This window comes from Leuciscus leuciscus (assembly GCF_965113295.1).
Source record: "Leuciscus leuciscus genome assembly, chromosome: 10".
NCBI classification, from domain to species: domain Eukaryota; kingdom Metazoa; phylum Chordata; class Actinopteri; order Cypriniformes; family Leuciscidae; genus Leuciscus; species Leuciscus leuciscus.
The window spans coordinates 6016030-6036348 of NC_138734.1; the positions used below are offsets into that span (position 1 = coordinate 6016030).

The window sequence follows — 20319 nt, forward strand, 5'->3', positions numbered from 1 at the left end:
ATTTCACAACAGTGTTGCTCAATCCCAATGCACATCCATCAGCTTAATTGAATCTTCACTTTGACAACACAAATCCCTTAGATAGCACTCATTTATTCTTCCCCACGGAGAACACAGTGTCAACACTTCAGTCGGAGACCCTTATCTGCATTCATTCAGTACACCCTAAACATATAATGCACTTACATTTGAGATTGAGGAGAAAAGCAAAACTGCAAAACTTTTTTAGCTTAAAAATAAAGGTTCCAAAAAAGTTTTTTTGTTTGTTTTTAGCAATGCAATAGAAGAACCATTTTTGATTCCCCAAAGAACCTTCCAGTCAACAGTTCTTAGTGTGAAGAACATTTTAAATAATCTTAAGAACCCTTTTTTCCAAATAAAAAAGAACCTTTTGTGCAATGGAAAGATTCCATGGATGTTAAAGGTTCTTAATGGAACCATCTATGCAAACACAGAACACTTATTTTAGGGAAATTAAGTGTGTGTATTTACTTTGATTTAACAAAATAACACTAACAAATAAAATCAATTCTGTTCTATGAGAAACAGCTACACAATTAGGTTTCATGCTAACTAAAGCAACAAACAAACAAACACCCACACACACACACACCCACCCACCCACCCACCCACACACACACACTTATTCATGCACACACATTCACAGACATTAGTCAGACGAGGACTGAAAGTGCTGTTCGAGTAAAAGATGAGTAAGGTACAGAAGAAGTGAAGCTTGTGGCTCCTCCTCTGGAGATGGTGGGGTGTTTTTTTTAGAGCTGATAGTCCCAGACAAATGGATAAGAGTGAAGTTACTCCTGCTCAGACTCTCCCATGCAGTTCTACTACCACATCCCCAGCGCTTCCCAGCAGACAAACACGACTTCTGCTTGACTGGACCTTGACGTGACCTCTTCAAGGGCTGATAGACCCTTCAAGATCTTGTCTTTGAAATTTTAAAGTCTTTTTCCTATAGTTGTCAGCGCAGGAGACCTCTGTGTTCTTCTTGAAATCTAGTGTGCAGATATTCAAGGGTGTTGCAGCGAAGAAAATCCTCCTAAATGCTGACTGAGCCGTGCGGCCTGATGGGATCGGACGTCAGAGACCTGAGCGCCCTGCTTCCAGCGGTCCCAGCGCTGCCGGGGAGGGACTCCAGCTGTTCCCTGCCTCTCAGCGGAGCTCCACAGTGGGGACCGATGCTGGACTTTCACCCGGCCTCCCCGTACGGATCTCTTCCCTCACACTCCTTCGTCAAACAGGAGCCGGTCTGGGGGCCCGCAGACACTCATGAGGATCCTCACTGCGGTTTGGGGGCCTTCACCGTGCACTTCTCAGGCCAGCTCACAGGGATGCCGTTTGCTGATTCTCCCTCCAGCCAGAGCCGGATGTTCTCCGGCGGGCCGTATCTGGAGAACCCTCCTGTCCCGCGCAACCAGGGTGAGACAGCCGTCCCGTTCCTGGATCACAGGCGCTCTGTCATGAGCCACATTATCTGTGTGTCTCTGTAATTGGTGTCCAAAACGTAATTGGACTCGTTAATAACTTTTTTTTTTTTTTTTTTTACTTAGAAAAGTTGGATAACTTTTTTTTTTTGCCAATTTAAATACATTTGACAAATCATTTGCACAAACACAGTAAATTTAGTTGACTAAAATCAAAGATTTGTTTGTTTTTACAATGTATTGTAGGCGTGTGTTTGTAAAGTTTAGGAGTTTGTTGATAAAAAATAACTCATGGAGGATCTCATATTACCCTCAAAATATTATTTCTGAAAAGTGCATTAATCATGCATTTGAAGTCAGTTCAATCTTAAAGTTATACACGTTTGTGATTCACCTGATTTAGAAATTATTAAGAAATTGAATTGTTCAAATAATAATTATTTTAATCACATCATATTGTATATGATAACCAGCATATTGTAGAAAACAAACAAACAAACAAACAAACAAAAGGTACAGGTAATCTTCTGCCAGGACATTATCCGTTAAGTTTACAAAAAATGTTTAACCCTAAAACACAAAACAATGCAATAATTCAAAATACTGGTTATACACCTGTGAAAAATCAATACGGAAAATTCCTTCATATTAACACAGCACATTACATTATTTGAAAGATTTTTCGGTAACGCTTTATTTTACAGTGTCATTGTTACATATATGTTACATGTAGTTACTATAGTAATAACTGTAAATTATGCATACTTGCATGCAACTAACCCTAAACCAAACCAAACCCTAACCATAACCCTATAACTACATGTAGTTTCTTAATATTACTTAGTGCTTAAATGTAAAATTACAGTGTAACAAAGACACCTCAAAATAAAGTGTAACCAGCTTTTCTTAGAGTGCGGTTAAACATGCACTTTTCATTAAACGACTACATAAATAGTTTTTGGTAGCACTTTGTTTTACAATCCTGTTTGGCATGAACATACTTTATCGTTGTATGGTACTAACCCTGAACCTACTCCTAAACCTTAACTTAACCCGTGCAGTTACCGTACACTACTCAGTACGCTTGTGGGTAAGTACATTGAAAGTGCACGTACTGTAAAATAAAGTGCAACCTAGTTTTAATGAATAATCTGAAATCATCTATATGGGTTAACATGGACATATAGAAGTAAAATATCTGAATAATACGATATAAAGGCATTTATATGCTTTGATAAACGTATGGATCTTTATGTCGCTCCAGCCAGATTCTGGGCACTTACAGTCTCCTTAAAACTATTGGGAAAGCAGAAGATTGACGCTCTCTGATGTTTTAAAGGAAAATATACTGAAATGTTTCTCAAATGGTTAAATAAGTAATTTACAGTGAACCAACTAAATAAATACTGAAACCGTAATTTTCAGTAAACCGAAACAGTGATAAAGTGCTTTATTAAAAAACATAAAAATGTCAAATGAAATGGTCTTAAGAGGTTAAGATAAAGCGTCAAATGTTGTTTTCTGCAGTGATTTAGCTCAGTGGATATTAAGATTGGTCTTTATTTATAGGTATTCATTTCATGGAACCAGCATTGGACATTCAATATACAATATAAGTCTCACAGGAGAATCAATCTATCTATATTTTTTTCTTCTTTGTGTTGATGACTGACTTACAGCAGCATGTGAAACGCTTGAAGAGCTTCTCTCCTTTAAATCTGCACTCACAATCACAGTTTAAATCACAGTACTTGATTGTAGACTAGATTAGACACAGTCTCCCTGCATTTCATTTATTATTAGATTAACTTTAGGAAAAGTCCCAATGACATTGTGATTAATTGCAAAAGCTCATTGGTCCCAAGCGGGTTATGAATTATAAGTCTGATGGCGAGGGATGTGTATTGTAAAACTATAATGTGTATTTGTTAGGAGTGGTGAGACCTTTTCAGTGTTTGCATTAGTTGAACAGTTTTTCAGCCAATGGATGTTTATGTATATTAATATTACTGGTATTATAGGGTACAACAAGTATGTGTATAACTAATGCTAACATGATCTTAAACTTGAACAAAAACATGTTTGTAAATCTTGAGATTAACATTAACTAGCATTAAGAAATGCTGTAGAAGTGTTGTTCATTCTGAGTCCAAGTTAACTTACATTAACAAATGAAACCATATTGTAAAGTGTTACCATTTTTTCTTTAGTGTGACTTAACTCTGTTTGACTTTTTCCTCTGTCTGTCAGTATAAAACAATGTTTGTGTGATGTTTCACCTGGTCTCTTTGTCTATTGAGGAGAATGGATATCTAGTGAAAAAAGTTTGATTTCATTAAGAACAAACAGACAAACAAACACTTACTTGTTTTGTCTGTTTCTCTCACAGGTTATGGTACAGTAGCATTTGATGGAGCTCCCAGCTACGGTCACACACCTGCACACCACACACCTCCATTCCCCAACAATACCTTCAAACACGAGGACCCCATGTCCCCACAAAGCACTATGGGTAAGGAAAATATGTTCTCAGTGTGACCTATAAAGCAGTAAAAGCCTTTGAATAAATGATGATGAATAATTATGATGCAAAAGTGAGACAATTGTAGATTGATTTCTGTGGAAAGTTGGTAAATACTGTTTGTTTGAGCATCCTGACCATTCCAACACAGCAACAATAACTCAACCAATGGGGTGAGTGTGGAGGCGGAGCTATCTGTCTGTGACAGATATCACACACTTCACCTTTAAATACTTTGCTCACCCATGAGAAACAAAAGTATGCTTAATTGTATATTTTAGTCTACCATAAATGCTTGTTGGTATATTCGTCAGTACACTTTAACCATATTTCAAAGACAATAAAAGTAATTATGACATGACATATAAAGATGGATGTAATTGGGTCAAAAAAGCACTCTTAAGTTAAACTAATTGCATTTAATATACATTTAAACTGTAAATAACATTGTAATCACTTCACATTTTAAGGAATAGTTCACTTAAAAATGAAAATTATGTCATCATTTACTCATCCTCAAGTTGTTTCAAAACTGTGTGAATTTCTTTCTTCTGCTGAACACAAAAGAAGATATTTTGAAGAATGTCGGTAACCAAAGTTAATGGACCCCATTGACTTCCATAGTATTTTCTTTTTCCTACTGGAAGTCAATGGGGTCCATCAACTGTCTGGTTACCGACATTCTTCAAAATATATTCTTTTGTGTTCAGCAGAAGAAAGAAATTCATACAGGTTTGAAACAACTTGAGGGTGAGTAAATGATGACAGAATTTTCATTTTTTTATTTTTTTATATTCTTCAAATCTCCTTATACAGCAATTACTTCCAGTCAGAAACAATATCCTGTACAAGGGTTCAATGCATTCACACGCGCTTACGTATATGGTCAAGTCCCATCTTTCAATAAAAAGTTCCCTCTGTAATCTCAACGAATATGTCATCTTTTCCACAGTGTAAATATTTCTTAAAATTGTTAGCCATTCAGCTTGGTTTGGCGACTCCTTTTTCAGCCATTTTATTGTAATTGTTTTCTTTGCTGCTACCAGTAATATCTGTAATAAATACATATTTGTCCTTCTCTTATCAGTTCAACATTCAATACTTTATTAATATATGTAAAAATGGATTTCCAAAAATGATCTAACAATGGCCATTGGCAAAAAACATGTGAGTGAGTAGCCATTGTCTCTCCACACCCCCTCCAACATTGACTTGATTGATTCGGATTCATTTTAGCCACAACTTGTGGTGTTCTGAAAAATCTGTTATTTATCTTCCACCGAAATTCCTTCCACAAATTGGCGTTCGTGACTTTTTGAGCCTGAGTACATATCTCCAGCCAAACTTCTCCACTTATTTCGAGCCATAGCTCCCTAATCCACTTGTCTTTCACATAAAATGAATTATCTTTTGTCATTGAAGCAATGCAATACATTGGTTATTGGATTCCTCATATGTTCTCCACCCTGAATTTTGAATAAGAATTTTCATTTTTAAGTGAACTATTCCTTTTTAAGTTTATTATTTCCGTAATAAGTTCTCTTTTTAAAAGTTTGCACAAGGGCTGTGCAGGATAGAGTATATTTAAGTAAAGTATGACAAATAAGACGTGTAGATATCTGGAGATCACTGTATCTGCAGCTCAGAGAGGAACTAAAGCCCCGCAAGGATCATCTCGAGGTTACGTGTCAGATGGAGTTTTAATGTCAGGGCAGTAAATACTCTCCTTTTTTCCTCCCTTCTCGCTCTTATTTTTACCTCTCCGTGTCCTTCCTCAAACACTCAAACACACTGAATGCAACAGTTTCTAAGTTCATTAAGCATACAGTAAATTACTCTGGCACATAAATGATGGGCTGTCTTCTTCGGCCAGCTAACAGAAGGAAGCAGAATTGTGGAGAAGAATGTTTTTAGTGCTGCCGGGGGACTGAATCCCTGACTGTTGCCCTAAGAAATGAACAGTGAGCCCTCAGAAACTCTGCTGACTGCTTTATGGTCTCAGCGAGCCCTGCGCTGTTTGGATAACCGCAGTGAAGACCAGGCCACACTCTCTGTTAGTGTTAGCTCTACTGTAAAACGCTTTGTTTCACTTTCTTTCAGATATGGTTGACATATATGCTCTTTGAGGGTTGTAATATGTGCTTTGATTTTGTGATTATGCAGGTGAGCAACAGTACCCCGTCCCACCACCTGTCTATGGGTGCCACAGTCCTCCTGACAGTCAGGCTTTGCTTTTGAGGAACACCTTCAACAGGTACCTTCCTTATCACAGTTACTCAATGCAAATTACACTCGGTGTAATAACAGACATAGTTAAGCATATGTTTCCATTATTATGAAGATTATTAAAACTTTAGGTAACACTTTACAATAAGGTTCATTAGTTAACATTAGTTAACATGAACAATACTTCTACAGCATTTATTAATCTTTGTTCATATTCATTTCAACATTTACTAATGCATAATTAAAATGAAAGGTTGTAATTGTTAACATTAGTTAATGCACTGTGAACTAACATGCACAAACAATGAACAGCTGTATTTTTATTAACTAACATTAACAAAGATTAATAAACACTGTAACAAATGGATTGCTCATTGTCAGTTCATGTTAGTTAATACATTAACTAATGTTAACTTATGAACCATATTGTAAAGTGTTACCAAACTTATTAAGTTAATAACCCTCAATGATTTGTCATGCATGAAATAATAACAATAGAAATGCAATAAATTGCATCATAGAGGAAGCAAGCAGCCATGAATTACAAGAAGTTACAAAAACACAAAGAATTGTTGATGCAACTGCCGAAATAAAGGGAAATTCCTGGATATTATATTGTCCCTCAGTCTGTAAAAAAAGCTCAAATCTCAAAGGCATTCTGGAGGGTTCATAGCAGAAATGTGAGGCTATATATTGTTGTAATGAGAGGGCAGACTCAGATACAAGGAGAGATAGATCTAACAACAGTGAGGTACAGTATATGTTCACAGAGGGTAACAAGCTTAAAGGGATAGTTCACCCAAAAATAAAAATTATCCCATAATTGACTCATCCTCAAGCCATCCTAGGTGTACATGACTTTCTTCTTTCAACCAAACACAATCGGACTTATATTATAAAATATCCTGGCTCTTTCAAGCTTTATAATGGGAGTGAATGGTACCAAAAAAGCGCATCCATCCATCATAAAAGTAATCCATGACTCCAGGGGGTCAATAAAGGCCTTCTGAAGCAAAGCGATGCGTTTTTGTAAGAAAAATATCCATATTTATAACTTTATAAACTATAATCACCATGGCTTCTGGTAACAGTCGTACGCGAGTCTAGTTCCGGCGGAAGAGTGACCTCTGACCCGACCTATGATGTAGGAGTAGCGTAAGCTGAGGTGAGAGTCGACGCCTCACGTGGTTAAAACAAATCTGCATATTTTTTACTGTTTATTCCCAATCCCATGCAATGGGAATCAAAAGATCTACATGTGTCACTGTGAAGAAGATTTTTGCTGTTTTTACAAAGACCTTTTCTGTGGAAATCACATTCGCTGTCGATAGAGCTGAACTTGTATTGAACCCGGAGCATTCCTTTGAAAGGCACATTAATTAGTGTAAGAAGTGAAATATGTATTGCTGATGGTGTGTCTGCTGTGGCACTGCTCCTCTGCTGTCTGAGACTGAATGGAGGTTCAGTGAAGCTCAGTCTGGATGGCTCAGATAAATCCCCATAAGTCTGCAGTGAGTCTTGCTGTCTGCACAAAGGTTAAGAACTGCACAGCAGCTCTCAGCAGGCCAAAATACACTCACAGTGATCTACTACCCGTTTCCTCTGAATTCTTCTTCCCATCTCGGCCTGGGCTTCCCTAGAGACACGAGTGGTGGAGAGAGAGGGGGAAGGACAGAAAGGCAGAACCTGTTTTCACCAAGTACAACATGTTCCTGGATCAACATCTTTGTTGATACTGCGACAACATTCCAATCAACCAATCAGATTTGAGGGACAAGTTTACAGTTCAAGTTTAGGCTTACAATCAGGCTTCTACGTCAGTGTTATTCACCTATTATTTCCCTCTGATTTTAGGGATAATTTATGCGTAGGGTTAGGTTTAGGGGTAGGGTTAGGGTTACATTTTCACACAGAAATGTTGTCCCAGGATCAACAAAATATGTTGACCAAGGAACGCGTCTGACTCAGAAAAATCAGGACGTTTAAAAGAAAGAGCCATGTATGCAAAAGATGAATATTATTGTAAGGAGAAGAGAGCTTTGATTGGAAAAGCAATCAGATCCAGTCATTATTTACTTGCCCTCGTGTCATTCCAACACTGTTATTTTAAATCATAATCAGTAAATAAAAATGTTCAGCACAGTTCAAAACTACTGTTTTCAAGTCTCACCAATTATGCGTGTCAAGGCTGCATTTATTTAATCAAAAATACTGTAAAAACTAATATGGTGAAATAATATTAACATTTTTAAAACTGTTTTCTATTTGAATATATTTTAAAGGGATAGTTCACTTTGAAATTAATTTTTGGTATGTTTTAGCTTACCTCAAGGGCATCCAAGATGTAGGTGTCTTTTTTTCCGCAGTAGTTTCAATTTTGATATTTTTAGGTCAAACCGTTCTTGTCTGTCAGTCATATAATGCAGGTCTATGGTCACTGTCTCAAAGAGCAAGCACAGAGTCCAAATTAAAACAATTCCCCGTCGTCCAAATTAAACAATTCCCCATCGTAAGTACACATTGATGGCCTAAGACACGAAACGAGCGGTTTGTGTGAGAAAACGAACAGTATTTATATCGTTTTTACCTCTTATACACAGCCATGTCCAAGTGATCTGAGAGCGCGGGCGGGTATAGATATATACACTAGATGTCGCATTGGCTACGGTTTCGCAGGTATCAATGTGTACTTACGATGGGGAATTGTTTAATTTGGACGACGGGGAATTGTTTTAATTTGGACTCTGTGCTTGCTCTTTGAGACAGTGACCATCGACCTGCATTATATGACTGACAGACAAGAACGGTTTGACCTAAAAATATCAAAATTGAAACTGCTGCGGAAAAAAAGACACCTACATCTTGGATGCCCTTGAGGTAAGCTAAAACATACCAAAATTTAATTTCAAAGTGAACTATCCCTTTAAAATGTAATTAAAGCTATGATCAAAGCTGAATTTTCAGCATCATTACTCCAGTCAGTGTCACATGATCCTTCTAATATGCTGATTTGCTGCTCAAGAAACATTTCTGATTATTATCAATGTTCAAAACAGTTATGCTGCTTAATATTTTTGTGGAAACCATGATTCGCTGATAGTTCTGAATAGAACGTTCAGAAGAGCAGTGCTTATTTGAAATAAGAATCTTTTGTAACATAACTTTGTTCAATTTAATGCATCCTTTCTGAATACAAGTATTAATTTCTTTTGAAAATTTGTTTTTATATATTGTACTGATTTGTATGAAGATTCTGCTAAATATCTCTTTCATGTCCAATTGAAATATATCAACACACAGATTTGGAATTTCTAGAGGGCGAGTAATTATTGAAGAAATTCATTTTGGAGTAAACAATTCCTTAATAGAAGGGTGAGAAAGAAGACGATAAAAGAGAAATGCAGCTTCTTATCAGTCACATAGGAATCAGTGTGCATTCTTCAGATTCTGCTTTCATGTAGTTTAGAGAAAAAGGAGAACACAGAACACTTCATAACACATCCAGTTTTGATAAGACCCGAACAAAGCGTTCCAATTATTCCCCCTTCTCACTATAAACTGCCTTTGGAAACCATCACAAGAAAATACACACACACAAACAATCTCACTCACTCGCATTACACTGTGTTCCAGTAACCCTCGGGCCATCGCTCGTAGTGAAATCAGAGGGGTGTGAAAAAGGGAAATTCCACCTTATTTTTCATCAGTGTTTGGCCTAGAAGTTGCATTTTGAAACACTCACTGGTGTGAGCTGTAATGGAAAGTCATTTATTTGGAAGCAATGTGGCAACCAGTCCATTAATGAAAAATCACCATGACTTCTTTATTTTCTGATTATATTATATTATATTATATTATATTATATTATATTATATTATATTATATTATATTATATTATATTATATTATATTATATTATACATTTTTACTGTTATTAAATAAAAAATAGACAATCATCTTTTATAAAGAAAAATTTAACTAAATATATAACAATTATAATTTATTTTATGATATTTTATGATAGTTTAACAATAATTTTTTATCATTATTATTATTATTAATAAATAAATAAATGAACAAACAATAGTGTAGTTTGATACACTTTGTTCCTCAAAGAAACTGTCCGGCCTTCAAAAACTGCAATATTGGCACAGAGAAAAGTGTACGAGTCGAGATCATTTCCCCAAATCCTTCCCACGATACCCAGAATCAGTGTGACATCACACTCTGACATCACTGTGCCAGGCACTGGCCTCTCCGGCCAGGACCACGTGACGTGAGATCTGGCTGAGATTCATGATGTTAGCAGTTTCCACAGGGCCAAACAAGCCTCCAGTTTTACGGCTAAGAACGTGGTTATGAATCAGCGGTGGATGATTATAAAGAGACATCAGGACACCACACTGCTGACATGTGCACTTCTAATCAGTCTGTGAAACAGTTTTTCTCTTTCTGTGTTTTTTAGTCCTATTTTTGGCTTGTCTCTTCCCCTTTTTAAAAGCTTTGTGCTTCTTGAGAAGCTGAGTAGTGAAAGTTGTCACATGATTTCTCTCTTCTATCCTGCAGTGATAATCTGTACCAGATGGCGTCACAGTTAGAATGTGTTTCCTGGAATCCTGTGACACCCAGTGTAAAGAGGTAAAGATCAACACTTTCCTTTCCTTTCCTTTCCTTTCCTTTCCTTTCCTTTCCTTTCCTTTCCTTTCCTTTCCTTTCCTTTCCTTTCCTTTCCTTTCCTTTCCTTTCCTTTCCTTTCCTTTCCTTTCCTTTCCTTTCCTTTCCTTTCCTTTCCTTTCCAACCCTTTTCTTTTCTTTTCTTTTCTTTTCTTTTCTTTTCTTTCCTACCCATCCCATCCCTTGAGAAAATATTTTATACCCTACATTTTTTTATATCCTCCTCGGCTCTCTTCTCATCTCGTGATCTGTGCCATCTTCTGCTCTGTTGTAATGGTGTCTGTTTTAAAGAAAGGACTGCACTCTTCTCTAATGTAGCTCTGCACTTTGAAACAAAAGATCAGTGTGAAGTAGGAGCATGAATTATGCTGTGGTGACGGTAGGAATGAATCCTGCTCAGTCAACCAGTCCAACCCAGATAGAGTGTCTTACCTTGGGTCTGCCGAAGGGGCATTGAGGGGTAGTGTGTTTGTGTGTGTGTGTTAAAATGAAGACATCCAGACTGGCTGAAGAGCAGAGGTGAAGTCCCTCTTTTGGGTTGTTTTTGAGTGATTGAGTGTATGTGTGTGTGTCTAGGACGGCAGATGAACTCTGCCACTGGAATAGGTGACTGGGATGCTGGACAGAATATTTATGCCAGCTGTCTAGATAAAAGATTTGGTCTCCACCTTCCTCACACCCATTGCCATGACAACAGTGTGTTTATCTGCTGAACGGATGAATGGATGGGCTGTGGGAGGACTGGACCAGCAATGGCTGATTATGTAGTCTGAAATGTGAAGTGAGTCGGACAAAGAAGAAGCTTTATAGGCCTTCAGCTCTTCATCCGTTACTCCCCACACTACAGATCCCCCTCCACGCTAACAGTCCTCCTTTGCTATCATTTATGACAGTTACGGCAGCTATTTCTGGCTATAATAACATCCTTTTGTTAATAAGGAGGAAAAGCTCACTCATATATAGCAGAGCTCTCACGTGTTCAACTTGTTTAAATCTGTCCTTTTTCTGGATCTTCTTTACCAGGAATCTTATTGGTTTTAGGTTCATGTGCTATGCTATGGAAGCTTGTAATTTTATATACTTTTATATCTCCCAATTCTAACTTTTTTCTTTGTGAGATATAAACTTATAAACCGACTTTTCCCCTCGCAGCGGTGAGTTTATATCTTGTAATTATTGCTTTATTTCTCGCAATTCCATTTTTTCTCTCTTTATTTAATTCTCACTTTATTTTTCACATTCCGAGTTTATAATTCTGAGTATAAAAGTCCACATTTTGAGATATAACCTGGCAATTACAAAAAAGTCAGAATTGTGAGACAGGCCTAAGTCACAATTACATCTTAAAATCTTTAAAAACTTTTTTCTTATATCTCAGAATTTTGGGGAAAAAGTCTTATATACTAAATACTTATATATTAAATACTTTTTTTGTGAGAGTTGTGAGAGATAAACACGCAATTGCCAGTCATAAAGTCTGATCTGTGAGATGAAAAGTCATTTTTCCTGAAGTTATTTTGCTTACCCTCTGTGAGTGGTCTTGTTTTATCTGCTGTAACTGGTCTCTATCTGTGGATTTGTGTCCAGTCACAGTGGCAGTTATGAGGCCGATCCCTTGGTGTACAGCTGCAGCACACAGTATCACATACACACACATGGTGTGTTCAGAGGATTACAGGTGGGTGTCTGCAAAACACAGAGACAAACTCATACACATACCCATTCAACTGCACACACAGTTTGCATTCTCACAATTACATCATCATAAAGTGCACTGAATTATTATTTATTGCTCAAAATATTATCAATGTTGAAAACAGTTGTGCTGCTTCATATTTGTGTGGAAAACATTATACTTTTTTTCAGGATTCTTTGATGAATAGAACGTTCAAAAGAACAGCATATAATTAAAATAAAATCTTGTGTAAAATTATAAATGTCTTTACTGTCACTTTTGATCAATTTGATGCATCCTTGCTGAATAAAAATACATTTTTTAAATCTTACTGACCCCAAACTTAATGTAATAATGTTGGGTTTTTACTGTTGATTATTATTAATGAAAGTTATTATAAAGTCTAACGCCTCAAATCGATAAATATCCTCTCAACAACACACACTCGTGCCGGCGATACAGTCAGGTTCAGCTCAAGGTCACACACACACACACACACACACACACACACACACACACACACACACACACACACACACACACACACACACACACACACACACACACACACACACACACACACACACACACACACACACACACACACACACACACTTCCCCCTCCGCATGTGTCGAGTCCAAGGCCAGGACGGAGAGCACACAGTCCGCACCTCAAGAGTAAAAGCACGTGTTTGATTAGTCAGGCCTGTTGAAAACTGAGAAGACAAAAGATCATTAGTTCAATCATGACAACTCAGTTTTGGCATGTTAATGAATATGTTAACGTTTTTCTGCTACGCTTCTGCAGAACACAGTCTTGCTACTGCCTTTATATTCACAGACACACATGTAAGATATGCTCCTGCTGCATGTATAGACATACAGTACATAGATCCAGTAGCAGATTTAGGCAGGTGGAGCTGGGGGAGGTGGAGGGTTTCATGAAGGAATATGCCTACAGCGAACACTGAACCAGACTATTCTAAGTTGAGCAAGCAATCTCATTTACAGAATCAGCAGAGGCCAATCAGCTTGTGTCATGTGGTAATAGTGTGATTGCTGGTGGATTGCATGTGAAAGACCTATCAGCACGCGCCATCTAAAGTTTCATGACTGAACTAGATATATGCATACGGAGCAGAGGAGGTCTCAGTCTCAGTAAGAGGACAGTCTGACTCTACTTCAGTCTGTAGTGTGTGAGTGAACATCCATCAGTGCTTTAGAAAATTGATATTGTCCAGAGAGTAGTGTGTGTGCATGTATGTTTAGAACTTTACTTTAAAGCGTTCCCATTAAGGCTTTTAAAAGATAAACTGATATTTAACAGGCCACAAGATAAAAGGGTTTGTTGAGATGCAGAACTTACACAGGGTTTGGAAACCCAGAAGTTAAAACAAACAAGGGCTCAAAAGTGCAGCTGAATTGGCAAATAGAGTTTGTTGATTGCCAATTATTCTCCGTTTTTTTCTTCTTCAGGATGTGCGGAGAGTACCAGGCATCACTCCCTCCATTAAATCATCAGAGAGCAGTGAGAAACGTCCGTTCATGTGCTCTTACCCAGGCTGTAGTAAGAGATACTTCAAACTGTCCCACCTGCAGATGCACGGCAGGAAGCACACAGGTGAGGTCCATGTGGCCCGGACAAAACATGCACGATTTTACTCTTTCAGTTTGGGGTCACAAACAATCCAAACCGATCTTTGCTTTTTTCTCTTAAAAAAGATTTACAGCGTTATGCAACAGTCATAATTCATCTATTTTTTCAAACGTCCAATAAGAGTTTGGCAGACATTGACTGCACACAGGAGCTTAAATTAGAAGACGTGACAAGTTCTGCAACACACAAGAACTAAACATGGGGTTAAACAACCCAAAAAGACACTTTACAGTAAACATGAATCATTGCAACACAGTTATTATTATTTGTAAAACCTTAGAAAAAGAATTTCATTCACACATAAAGTGATAGTTCACTTTGGATAAAAGCATCTACTAAATGAATGCATTTAAATATGCATTGCTGTAAATTTTATATAAAATGATAAAACAGTAAATCACCATGGATATTAACACTTTAACATTAGTTAACTGACATGAACTAACTATGACAATGGCTTATTTCAACATATACTAATGCATAATTAAAAACACCTCAAAGTTGACCAAGAATCACCAGAATTACACAAAAACATCTGGAGTGGCCGAATTTGTGACCTCACGGCATGTGGAGTGTTACAGAAGAATGTCTGACACTTAGAAAATATCAACAAAGTAAATGCTGGGTTGAAACAGCGCCCCCTTGTGGAAGCTGCAGAGCCCCCAGTGTTGTCCACAGGTTTCCTCTTGTCTAGTCTAAACACACACACTGTCAGAAGAACAGTTATGATGCTGTTCTCTGTCACGTCCAGGTGAGAAGCCGTACCAGTGTGACTACACAGGCTGTGGCCGCAGGTTTTCCAGATCTGACCAGCTCAAGAGACACCAGCGCAGACACACAGGTTAGTCACGTCTAATAGAAATACATTTTGGAGTTTTGTAGCTTTTAGTTCATTAGATTTGAGGTCATTTATATTCCTCACTCTTAAAAATAAAGGTTCTTTACTGGCATCTTTGGTTCCATGAAGAACCTTTAACATCAATGGAATCTTTCTGTCCCATAAAGGGTTCTTTAGATTTTTTTTTAATGTTCTTCACATTAAGAATTTTTTTTTTTTTAGGAACTGCTCACTGAAAGCAGTTTTTCTTTAGAAAGCGAAAAAAGTTTTTTTCTGTGGCATCGCTGTGAAACCCCCCGTTGGAACCTTTATTTTTTAAAGAGATAATTCACCCAAAAATGAAGATTCTGTCCATTTACTCTCCCTCATGTCGTTCCAAACCCGTAAGACTTTCGTTCATCTTCGAAACACAAATGAAGATCTTTTTGCTGAAATCTGAGAGCTTTCTGTCCCTCCATTGACAGCTACACAACTGACACTTTGACGCCTCAAAAAGTTCATCAAGAGATCATTAAACTAATCCATATGAATTGGTTTAGTCCGAATTTAACAGATTACATTTTTAGGCTTTTATTCACATTTTAACATTGATCAGCAAACATCAACAGAAGCTCAACTGAACCTGCTTGACGCGCGAGAACAAACCTCATTGGTTCTTGCTGAAGCTCAAACGTGATGCGTAACAAGAGAATGAACCTCATTGGTTCTTGCTGAAGCTCAAACGTGATGCGTAACAAGAGAATGAACCTCATTGGTTCTTACTGAAGCTCAAACGTGATGCGTAACAAGAGAATGAACCTCATTGGTTCTTGCTGAAGCTCAAACGTGATGCGTAACAAGAGAATGAACCTCATTGGTTCTTGCTGAAGCTCAAACGTGATGCGTAACAAGAGAATGAACCTCATTGATTCTTGCTGAAGCTCAAACGTGATGCGTAACACGAGAATGAACCTCATTGGTTCTTGCTGAAGCTCAAACGTGATGCGTAACAAGAGAATGAACCTCATTGGTTCTTGCTGAAGCTCAAACGTGATGCGTAACAAGAGAATGAACCTCATTGGTTCTTGCTGAAGCTCAAACGTGATGCGTAACAAGAGAATGAACCTCATTGGTTCTCACGTGTCAAGAGAACATGCTTGAGCTTCTGTTTACCATATAAGATGTGTGCGTTGATGAATGTTTATAAGTGAAAAAAAGCCTAAATTCGATCTGTTCATCATATAAAGTGATCGTGTCTCTTCCGAAAATGTTGGACTAAATCTCTCAATTAATATGAATTAGTTTTATAATCTCTTTATGAACTTTTTGAAGCGTCGAAGCGTCAGTTGTGTAGCTGTCAATGGAGGCACAGAAAGCTCTTAGATTTCATCAAAAATATCTCTATTTGTGTTTCTAAGATGAACGAAAGTCTTACGGGTTTGGAACGACATGAGGGTGAGTAATTAATAGGGGTGGCACGGTTCACAAAACCCACGGTTCGGTTCGTATCACGGTTTTAGGGTCACGGTTTTCGGTTCTGTACGGTTCTTGTTGTTGTTTTTTCTTTTAATCTTTAACACTCCAAAAATTTACTTCAGCATATGATATATAGCTGAATTATCTAATTATTAATTAATTTATTTCATAAATGGGGTGTGTTTGCAAAACGCAGCTTCTCATTTCCCGTGGGCTGTGTCGGACAGTTATTTGTCACCACTTTTTGCCAGGGTTGATATTATGTCCCAGCACGGATGTACCAATACAAATAAATAAAACATTTCCAGTTAACTAGCAAAGTATTCGTTTCGTTCGTTTGTTAAATAAGAAGCAATCTAGCGCTGAAATGTGTTTTTTTTAATCAAGTGATCAAAGTGCTCGTTGCCGTTGCGATCAGTGGCGCTGATGCAGTGTTCTCGTGGCTCGCGCACACACCGCAGCGGCCGCACATTCTTCACTCAGACGCGCGCTTCAGTCCGTTGAGGAGACTCTAGGCTACTCTATTCGTTCCGATGAAATCACAAAACAAAATTCATACAAATCTGTCCCTGCTTGATATACAACCGCTGATAAACATAATCGGTTTTGATGAAAAAGAAAAATATATACGAGTGCAGATTAGAACTCAGAACCTTTGACACGCTTGGCAAGTTCTGCCACTGGACCATTAAAGTAGCCTACATACCGGTACGTGGAACAGTCGATCTATGTAGCCTATTTATTCACGTGAAAAAAACAACATATAGCCTAGTGGAGTTGATCTCATTAAATGTCTAAGTAAACCCAGTGTACTATTTAAATCGATTGCTGGACATTGTAATGTTATTCTACATTTGTCTGATTTATGATTTAGCATTGTATTAGCAGTAGCACGGGCACAAGGCTACATTGCGCATGCGTCGAACCGTGCGAACCGCGCGACGCACACACGCACCGAACCGAGACAAGCGAACCGAACGGTTCGGATGTTTTTTCATGTACCGTGCCACCCCTAGTAATTAATGAAAGAATATTCATTTTTTTGGGTGAACTACCCCTTTAAGAGTATAATGTACCCCTAAAACATTCATTACATATACTTTTAGCATGTAGCATTAAAAGCTTGAACTATTAGAACGTAAAAGTCACAGTCTTTCCAAAAATATTGCTGACTCATCTTGTACTCAGGGGCGTATCCAAACTTTTGTCCAATCAAATGCAGTAGAATTAGTTAGCCCCACCCACTAATCCATGACTTTGATGAAGTATCTGAAGCCCACCGCAGCTGTCTCTCTGTCTCCTGCTCTCTTTGGTCCTGTAGGCGTCAAACCCTTTCAGTGTGAGACATGTCAAAGAAAGTTTTCACGCTCAGACCACCTTAAGACCCACACTCGGACTCATACAGGTAAAACAAGTGCGTAAGCCTTTTTTAACTTCTCAAAAACCATTTGATCTATTGGTTTCATATGAATTGTTTCCATTAGAGCACGTCAGTAAAGTGTGTTGTGTTTTCTCTGTCGTGGTTCTCAGGCGAGAAGCCGTTCACGTGCCGCTGGCCCAGCTGTCAGAAGAAGTTCGCTCGCTCAGATGAGCTGGTCCGACATCACAGTATGCATCAGAGAAACTTGAACAAGTTCCAGTCTGCTGTTTGAGACACTGTACACACACACACACACTGTATATAGACACACAGACGCTGAGACACTCTGTCAGTCAGTCAACTACAGCGGTGACTGTACTACATTATCAAAGCATCCCTGTAAGAAGCAAATGTTACTGAATGCATACAAATATGCACTTATATTGGAGTTTTGCCATATTGCATTTGACATGGGAACACTGTCTGGATTATTTTGGATCATCTCATTTTGTACATAAGAATTACAATTTATAATAGTTTTTTTTTTTTTTTTTACATACTGTACATGGAGTTGATTGCACTGGGTATACTTGCATTTCAAAATGGTAAGACAGTCACTTGAATTCATTTCTTAATTTGGAAAATAAGTGTAACAATCACATGCACTGTAATGCCTTTGTATATATTATTTGTCAAGTGACAGCAGTCTTTCTTTAAAAAAAAAAGCATTTTATAATAAACTACATTTAACAAAATTCTCAGGACATCCAGTGTTTTCATTGGGAGGGAACAATCTAATGGTGGAATCATTTCACTCAAATGTTAAATTATAATGTTATACATGAATATATAATGTATGCAAATATGCATGTATAAAAATATTTGACATTTGTGTGAAAATAATCCACCATTAGATCGTCCCGTCCTTATATGCACATGTTTAATGCAAATTACTACTTGTGGGAAGGGAACATGCTCCCTTATTTAGAATAATAATTTTGTGCAAATGGAGGATTTTGTGAGAGAACTTTATATATTTTCTGTGCACAGAGATACGCAAAATGTATGAGGTTATTAGTCTGTGAGGCCATTTATCCTTGAATCAATCATAAAAAAATAATTAAAAAAAGAGACTTTATGGAGTGTCAGACATTTTCATATTAAAAAAAGAAATAAATGTGCCCATCATACATACGTGGAATCCTTACACTAGACTAAAAAGCGTAATTTCTTTAAAAAAAAAAAAAAATGCAACGAAAGGAATAATTTCTCCCAAAATATGGTTTGGAGCATTTATTAAAAACAGTGTACAAAAACAAAACTGCATACAAACATACACCGATGTGAATACAAGCAAGCAAGACCCCAGAAGAGGTTGAAGATATATGTTCGTACACTGAGGACGTTGTGTTCGCTCAGTGCGGAGTCATTTCTATGTACATATCTAATCCTCGTCCTGTTCAGCAAACAGTGTATACCGCCATGGTTTGACTTCACTGCACAAAAACTGTTAATGATTGTCCTAAAATGAATGAGCGCCCACTCTGAACACATGCATAGATCAGGAAGACAGTCTGGGCTTTGAATGGCCTTCAAGTTTCTATATACAAAAAGACAAAATGCTACTAACAGACCAAACTTTGCATTTGCATGATTTCTTATTGCCACTATTAAACACAGAATTGTTCAAAGCTTATCAGGTGTGAAAGTTTGACTTGTTCTTGCAGGGGGGAAAAAAGATCAAGAAAAAATAAAAAGCAGCAAGATCTCTTTAAGATCAAGGAATACAAATTTAAATCTTGCTCAGACAAATTAATATATACATACACGTACATTCAAGCTTCTAGAAATCAATCGCATTTACGTAACATTACAAATGACAGCCTAGACTAGAATAAAGTGCATGATTGCCCAGAAACACTTTGCCATAACGGAAGGGTCTTCTCGTCTTGAGGCAGCAGGCGTTGTGGAGAGGTCAGCGGGAGAGGTCGGCATCTTGAATCATGTATCGTCATCTTAAAATTACATCAGACATTCCAATCAGAAGTCATAGTTCCCAACATGAACCCTGATTCGCCGGTTAAGCTCCTCCCCTGCCAGCAAGCAAGGAAAAGCAGGTCTTTCATTGGTTCATTCAAAGGAAAGGAGCTGATTGGTCGAGAGGTTTGGCGGATGGACGGCAGCTCTCAGCGGTTCCTCACGCTGTCATCTTCATTCGTCCTATGAGCAAAGAAAAAAAGGGTGGGAATTACATACACAATCATGACTAATTCATGAAGCATTTCCAGTTTCCAGGAAATACAGGGCTTACACAGCACACTGTTGCAATGGAAACCACACAACAGAAGAAGATTTCTATTTTTACCATAGAACTCGTCTTACGGTTCAGATTGAGTTTTTGTTACTCGTTACTCAGGAGAAACACTGGCTCTGTTGATAAACCTAGTAAGGTGCATCATCCCTACACAATGT

General features: G+C 37.7%; 2 protein-coding genes across 7 annotated transcripts in view; one reads left to right on the plus strand and one right to left on the minus strand.

The window, feature by feature from the left end:
* Positions 1-693: 693 nt before the first annotated feature.
* On the plus strand, positions 694-18602 carry wt1b (WT1 transcription factor b). 3 transcript variants are annotated; one of them, XM_082182260.1, is made up of 9 exons: positions 694-1437; positions 3832-3954; positions 6127-6217; positions 10755-10826; positions 12450-12540; positions 14014-14158; positions 14946-15035; positions 17809-17892; positions 18018-18602. In XM_082182260.1, exons 1-9 carry the CDS (start codon positions 1062-1064, stop codon positions 18137-18139), a joined length of 1194 nt encoding a protein of 397 aa, XP_082038386.1. In that variant the 5' UTR covers positions 694-1061; the 3' UTR covers positions 18140-18602. The 3 variants fall into 3 exon arrangements, with proteins under 3 accessions (XP_082038386.1, XP_082038385.1, XP_082038387.1); XM_082182259.1 differs by having other exon boundaries at positions 697-1437; positions 17809-17901; XM_082182261.1 differs by lacking the exons at positions 694-1437; positions 3832-3954; positions 6127-6217 and adding an exon at positions 10183-10616 and having other exon boundaries at positions 17809-17901.
* Positions 18603-19110: 508 nt separating this feature from the next.
* The window catches only part of kifc3 (kinesin family member C3), a 45981-nt gene continuing 44772 nt past the window's right edge, over positions 19111-20319 (minus strand). For all 4 annotated transcript variants that reach the window (XM_082182166.1, XM_082182165.1, XM_082182164.1 and 1 more), the window contains one exon: positions 19111-20067. In XM_082182166.1, coding sequence (XP_082038292.1) covers positions 20059-20067 — 9 coding nt within the window. In that variant the 3' untranslated portion in view covers positions 19111-20058. The remainder of the gene's footprint in view (positions 20068-20319) is intronic.

Coding starts and splice junctions, on each gene's coding strand:
- wt1b (XM_082182259.1), top strand. CDS start 1,062: ATGCTGACTGAGCCGTGCGGCCTGATGGGATCGGACGTCAGAGACCTG. Junction 3,955..6,126: donor GTCCCCACAAAGCACTATGG/GTAAGGAAAATA, acceptor GTGATTATGCAG/GTGAGCAACAGTACCCCGTC. Junction 14,159..14,945: donor GCACGGCAGGAAGCACACAG/GTGAGGTCCATG, acceptor TGTCACGTCCAG/GTGAGAAGCCGTACCAGTGT.